Genomic DNA, 7,169 nt, shown 5'->3' on the forward strand with positions numbered 1-7,169 from the left:
ACTGAGGATAACTTAAGTAAGGAGCGAGCTGTGGTATACTTTGGACAAATGGGGCCAAAATGGCACAAAAGAGAAACTAGAGAATAGAAAACCATTTAACCACTGCTGTTATTGCTTGGCTGAAAATTGCCTTGTGAAATTGGACTTCTCTGAAAATGGCTATTATGTCCAGCGCTTGCGATGGGATGTGTCAGAAATGCAGCGAGGGAGACGAAGAGAAGATGTTAAGAGGAGGAGGGAGGAGGCTGAAGTGGCTGCGTGTGCGTGAGGGGGTGTGGATGCGAGTGTCTCTCTTCAGTTCCTAAGGTGATATTGATTTTGTGTGTCGCAGACTGTAGAGGAGGAGCACCACAGGCTGCAGGAGGCCCTTTCCAAGTTCTCACTGGAGGGGGGCAACTTCCATTGAGACGCCATCACGCCACCTGCTGGCCACTAGGTGAGAACGCTCAACTATATAAAGTTTTATTCCTGAAGCCCTTTTCAAGACAGAGTTACAAAGGGATTTAAATGGGAAAATCAAGTTAAAACAATTCATTACTACAAATAAGATGAAATCAGACCACTAAAAGTACAGAGAATTAAATACAATACCCAACAATTAAATAGAATGTTTTTGAAAAGCGGAGACATTGCTATTAAAAAAGAAAAACGTTTTTACACTCTATTATGAATGTAATGCAAATAAATGAGTGGTCTGCATGTCCTTCACTGGCACACATCTTCCACATAGCTACAGATACAGACTAATATCCTTAGGCTCAGCTTTTGTAAAACCCATAATATCCTTTGTCTTTGACACTAAGACTAAGCTGTCCATGCTGGACTTTCACTAGCATGCATATTTTAGTGACTTGACAAAAATAGGATTTTGAAGACATTTTGCTCCTGTTCATCATTATAACTTTACATGCTGTTATCTGACATTCAAACTTGTCTTTTCTTCTGTTTAGATTTTTACTGGTGCTAGTTTTGGAGTGCAAGAGTGACTTTCAGAAGCTTCCCTGGAAATTCCTCATAAAGTCATACCTGGACCCTGTTGCTGCATTAGGGGCCTTTATGCTCAGTGCAGTGGTCCAGTGATGTCACATGGGAGGGTGTGTGTGCATGTGTATGTGTGTCTGTTTGTTTGTTTGTGTGCATGCTTGGTAGAGAGGTATACAAAAAAAAAAAAAACCCAGGACATCCTACTTTTGAGTGGGGGATTGTTTTTTCAGAGAGGTGCCAAAAAAAACGGAAGCAATATTTTGCTGTGAGAGAGATGCTGCCTAATGAAATGTAGTGATTGCGATCTGCTGTAACACACATACGCACACCAGAGACATGAACGCTACCAAATAATTGACATTATTAGCAGATGTGCAGTAAAGGAGAAATCCTATGCCTTTGCCCGCCAGGTTAGCTATAACCAGGTGGAAGCCTTAAGGGGTCAATGTAGCGTTTGAAGATGTATTGAAATACTACTGCTGATATATCGTGTTATTTCTAGTCTATGCCAAAGTACCACAGAGATGCACTTTTTTTCCTGATCAAACTAAGATGAAATCACACTGTTTTTGCAAAATGTATTTACTCTCTATTCAGTATAGCTTTTGAACAGTTGTGCTTCATATAGACAGACCTCATTATTGAGAGGATTGCATGCAAGAAAGTGTGTGTATGTGTGTTACAAAGTTTTTAATTAAGGATGTGCCTGTTTGGAGGGTTCTTACTGTTATTAGGTCACACAGAAACATTTATAAATAGCATCGCTATAGGTAATCATGCTGTTAATAATGGTGTATTTACCGCCTTTATTTATTCCTCCTAGTTCTGATGGGTCAGTGAGTTGCCTTAGTGAAAGTGTTACAGCACTGGGCCCAAAGATAAATAAATGGCAGAGCTATGTGTTAGAGAAAAGACAAAATATAAGAAGGCAAACCCAGAATGTGCAACGAAGATCGAAGTAGAGAGAGAAGACGAAAGCTGAAGGGGCGGAGAATGAGTTTAGAGGTTGCTTTGGTTTATTTGAAGCCGGCTTGAAACCAATGGGTCATGAGACGATGTGTAGAAAACATGAGATTAGGATTTGGCTCACTGTACTGAAAAATGTGAGCCCAGTGCTACAGAGGTGTTCACAAAGGTCATTCGGTGCCAGCAACGTTTTTGCAGCGTCACCTTTCCCCAGATTGAAAACACGGACGTAAGATGGCGTTATGAATTGTATTATATAACGATAGTTTCACATGTTATTAGCAAAATATTCTATTCTTCCCTGGTAGCAACTTTTGTATCAAAACTGAGCTCTGTCTTTGTATTTTATTGTAATTCTAATTATGATGATGATATAATTTGAGAACCAAAGACATAAAGCACCGTTAGAGCCTCATGCGAGCTGTAGTTCTCTTAGTGACATCTGTGTAGTAGCATGACATCTAATGCTAATGCAGGAGGGATCTCTCAGTAGCGCAGCCTGCTGCTGCTTTTCCTCTCCTCAAACACCAACATGTGGCAACTTAAGTGAAGGGATTTCAAAAGCACATAGAAGATTGAAGCATCGGTTGCGAATAAAAAAAACACCTGTTTTTTTTAATAAATGTAGATACCGAGATGAAGAATGTTAGACTGCCCTCGCCTTATTACCAAACCAAACCCAAACGGTTGAGCTTTGATTTCTTGCAGACACTTCAGAATAATGAAAAGGTTGTGTTAATACGTGTGAGTATAGGCCGGTGTGACTGCTACAAGCTGGACAGAGGACGGTTATTAAACACATGATTGGACTTTTTCCAGCTGCAAAGAAAAAGGCAACAAGACAGTGAATCCAGATGAGGACACAAAGGAAATGTTGAAGGCTTGCAGGAAGGGAAACTGCTGTCTCAGTCTAGCGTCGCTCTCGCCCAACACTCATGATCACTTCCTGATATGCATTCTCACCCGTTGTTGCCACAACAACAACCCCCCCTCCCCCCCGTTGACCCCACTGAACCTCAGTGTGAACTTGTGCAAATGTTGGTGCCGTTAGTCAGTTTGTGTTTGAACATTGCTGCCTTATCTCCCCATGTCTTCCTCTTGTAAAATGTACATAGATGTTTAGCTTGAAGGAAAAAAAAAAAAATGTAAAGAACGCATAAATTTGAAATTTTCTTTTATTGAGCTTATTAGCTACATACACCTCTTGATAACACCCTCACTTGTGATAGCATGATCACCTTTTCCTACTGCACAGTTTTACCATATGTTGTGTATTTCATTTGATTTTGTTAAACGGGTCGGGGAGGGTGTTTTTATTTACTATTTGAATATTGTTCTAAAACAAACGTTGTAATTATGTATTATGCATTTGGCCATAACGGTGAGAGAGACAGGACTTGTCTGTAACTTGTCTATGCATGAATGAATTTAACAATTATGCAAACATTGTGACGATGATTCTTTTTTTTTTGTTGTTCTTTTTATTATTTTTTTTCAACCAGAGATTTTTACTTGTCAAACTGCAGTGATCAGCTGGCGAAAGCCAGTTAACACCAGCTTACAGTGACGCCTTCACTTACTGGCTGAACGACTGCTACAGGCACTTCTTGCTCTCTCTCCGCAGGATGCTTTTCCTCATGCATTCTATATACAAATACTTAGATGTATAGAAAATGTATTTATAGAGTGGTGCCTTGTTCCAACGATCAAGTTGTTTTCTTGTTGTTTTGTTATGGGCTATTTTTCAATGGAGGACTGAAATCGACCTCTGAGAGTGAGAGACGTAGACAAAATGACTAATAACGGCTGAGAGATCATCCCAGGATTCAGTTTTTGTGTCCAATACAGCAATAGATTTTGAGCCCTCCACCAACTCAGCCAGCCAGGGCCCTGTATAGAAAAGACACTGCTCCTTGTCATACAGGTGCCTGCCATCATGTCTATAAACAATGAATATGCAAGAACTATACTGTGTATTTGGGTTTTGATTCTTTTATCAACTAAGAGGCTCTTTAATGATGTATACTTAAGGAAAATTGTGGTACGTTCTGTTTTTTAAATCGTCATTTTTTAAATAAATTGGGGTAATGAATTCCTGTTTTGTCATTCTATATAGTTATGAGCCAATACTATACCTATGTAAGAATAACTCTTGAGCTAAAGGTTTGGGGCTCAAAGTTAGACTCTTTATGTTGATTTAAAAAAAAAAAAACATATCCTGTATATTCCTTTTAAAATACAGAAATATTATGAGAGCCTACATAGACATTTTATATACAGTGTGTATGTGTATATATATATATATATATATATATGAGAAATGTCTGTTGGTTCTCATATTTTTTTAAGAAGAAATTCACATATAATCTATTTTCTGCATTATGCAAATGTCGGACAGTCCAAGATCAGTCAAGCATAAATCCTGACTGAGAAAAACAAGACAGCAGTGTGTTGGCACAATATAGCAGCTAAAGCTGGGATCGGTGGTGTTTAACTATTTTTCCTGCAGTAATTCAGTACATTTTTTGATCTTTGTATCAAACATCTGTATAAGCGATGGGGACAATTACAAACTTTCTACTCTGCAGCTTTGTCGGTGAGTCAGATCAATTTATTTTCAGATACAATTTTAATTGAAATACTGTCTAGATAACATTTTGTATTTGTGTAGATACAATTATCTTTTAGTTTTTTTGGAAAATAGGCATGTCTGTATATTCAAGCTACTATAAGTATATGTACTCTTTATAACTTTGTTTTCACATTTAGCCCTTCTGCTTCAGTGAACCACATCTCCTGTCAAAGCAGATGTCCGTGCTATCATGATGCATGTTTGCTCTTTTAGTTTTGGTTCATTACGCTGTATATTTCCAGCTCATTTCAACTATTTTTGTTTCTCGACTTTTAAGACCTTATATGCCCATTGGATATACAGGTTATGGATTGTGATATATGCAATCATTATTAAATGATTTGACAAATGTTGGGTAACAATCAAACAATGAACAAATGTATAATATATGCTCAAAACAGTATAATGTAATCGCTGCTTCGTCCACAGTGGGTATTGCTCAAACTACGGTGATTTTCAAGCCGGACATGCCCTTTTTGAAGGTGCAGGTCCATCACACAGCTGATCTGAAATGCTGCTACACCACCAATGATAGTTCAGTGAAAGTCCGTTGGATCAAAGTAGATGGCAACAAAACCCTGGGAACACATTCTCCGGAACCTGCTGTGGGGGTTTTGCAACGTGTGACTGAAGGAAACATAGTCTCTGACATACTGTGTGGCATCCTAACCTTCAACCCAGTCGAGCTGCATAACACTGGGTTCTACCAGTGTTTGCTGAAAGAGAATGTCTTCTCACATGGCACCTACCTGCAGGTCTACCGTGAGTGTTCATGAGTGAGATGGAGTCAATCGAGCTCTTAGCACTGCTAACACCTCATAAGCCATAAATCCTGTCAACACTAGTCTATCCGAGAGCTGTGTGAGTGGCAGCATCCTTGCATATCGCAGCTTGGTTAATCTTTGCATAATCAGGGTGCAATCATTACAGTCTGCTGCCCGGCCATTTACTTTAAATAGCAGTAAGAATAGATCAAGTTGCAGTCAAGCTAATGTGTAGAGCCATTAATCATACTGAAATTCCATTTTTGCATCATGATCTTATCAAACACAGATGGCAGATGTGGAGATGTGAAACAACCACAACTCCTCTGGGTATTATGCACATAAGTTTACGAGAACCCATACTTATCAAAACCATTAATTTAATTAATAAATTCATTAACTTTATATATTAGACTGTGTTCGATCTACTAAATAGTACAGTTGTGCTGTATAACAAAACAATCCAGTGTAATACATCTCTAAATAAGTCTGTTAAGTCATTCTTTAGTTTGCCTGATTATTTTTTTATACACTCCGTCTTCTTTTAATATTGCACTTGATGCAAAAACACAGAAGCACTTGTTTAATTTCTTTTACCTCTGAACCCCGTCTGTATGCCCAGAACCAATGAAGAAGACAATAAACCTCAGCGAGAGCACCAAAAACCGGATCCTGACAGCTGAGGGAGTCTTGCTGCTACTGTGTGTGCTAATGCCTTCTCTCACCCTTCTCTGCAAGGTATTATGACTCACTGTACATTAACACTACCACTCACTTGTAGCATTAATGTTGAAACAATGGTTTATTTCCAAAATGTCTCAATAATGGTATTGCCACCATGTCAACACACCGGAATGTGTTGCAGTTTGTAAGACGGCGCTGCTTTGACTGTTCCTACAACATGCAGCTACAAGTTTCTCAAATGGATATTTTTCATTGTGTTTCTAAGTTGTTCTCTTTGGGAAATTGCACAATGCCACAGCTTTGCCAACTTCTGTTTTCCCCTCACAGTCAAAGAGACTAAATCAACTGGAGAAGAAGAAAGTGAAGAAGGAAGAGGAAAACATTTATCAGGTAAATGAGTCAGATCCTGATTCCATGAGTCAGGCATGTGAGAAACACTTGTGAAAGTCACATTGCTGAAAGCAGGAACAAAGATATCAATGAACATGTTCTCTTGTAGGCCTACTAATCAATTTAACATGAATATGTTTCATTGATTGTTGAGCGTTTACTTGATATCCATCTTTCCTTATCTAATACGCCAGGGGCTAAATCTGGACGATTGTTCGTCCGCATATGATCGGATTGAACGCTCTCAGGGACATGGCCAGTACCAGGATGTGGGCAACATTAAAGAGGAAGAGGAGCAGATCCAGCTGGAGAAACCCTGAAGAAAAGGGTACAGTTAGAGAAAGGGAAGGAAGAGTGTTGAGTCTATTTTTAGGGCTGAAGTTTAACTGTGTGATATCCGAATAACACAGGTTCACTCTTTACAACACTGATTTGGAGTTTTGTACAAAGCCGTCCGTTTACAGTTTTAGCATCTGGCAGAAAGAAAATAACAATGAACCTTCAATTGCGTGACAATCGAATTTGTGGAGCTGGTGGTGAAATTGTTTTGTTAGCAGCTTTCAGCTTTTGTTTATTAAAATAATCTCTCTATACATAATGCATTAAATCTTACTGTATGATTTCTCAATGTAAATTTCTGTGAGTGCGCTAAGAATAAAGTTGTGTAAAAAAAAGAAATCCTTGTGATTATTTAAAAGGCCTACATTGTCTACAAACATAATTCCCCTTTAATCTGTTTTGAATGGGCT

The 7,169-nt window shown here is 38.7% G+C and overlaps 2 protein-coding genes across 6 annotated transcripts in view; both read left to right on the top strand.

Moving 5' to 3' along the window:
* Positions 1 to 4,042, top strand: part of arhgef1 (Rho guanine nucleotide exchange factor (GEF) 1) — a 36,567-nt gene extending 32,525 nt beyond the window's left edge. For all 5 annotated transcript variants that reach the window (XM_076109463.1, XM_076109464.1, XM_076109460.1 and 2 more), the window contains 2 exons: positions 332 to 436; positions 951 to 4,042. In XM_076109463.1, the coding sequence (XP_075965578.1) occupies positions 332 to 406 (75 nt within the window). In that variant the 3' untranslated portion in view covers positions 407 to 436; positions 951 to 4,042. The remainder of the gene's footprint in view (positions 1 to 331; positions 437 to 950) is intronic.
* Positions 4,043 to 4,384: 342 nt separating this feature from the next.
* On the top strand, positions 4,385 to 7,098 carry cd79a (CD79a molecule, immunoglobulin-associated alpha). The gene is made up of 5 exons (XM_076109469.1): positions 4,385 to 4,546; positions 5,012 to 5,344; positions 5,969 to 6,084; positions 6,358 to 6,420; positions 6,615 to 7,098. Exons 1-5 carry the CDS (start codon positions 4,507 to 4,509, stop codon positions 6,738 to 6,740), a joined length of 678 nt encoding a protein of 225 aa, XP_075965584.1. The 5' UTR covers positions 4,385 to 4,506; the 3' UTR covers positions 6,741 to 7,098.
* The last annotated feature ends 71 nt before the right edge of the window (positions 7,099 to 7,169 follow it).

Source organism: Anarhichas minor, unplaced genomic scaffold, assembly GCF_050575085.1.
Source record: "Anarhichas minor isolate MPS153535 unplaced genomic scaffold, ASM5057508v1 ptg000041l, whole genome shotgun sequence".
In the NCBI taxonomy this organism is placed as follows: domain Eukaryota; kingdom Metazoa; phylum Chordata; class Actinopteri; order Perciformes; family Anarhichadidae; genus Anarhichas; species Anarhichas minor.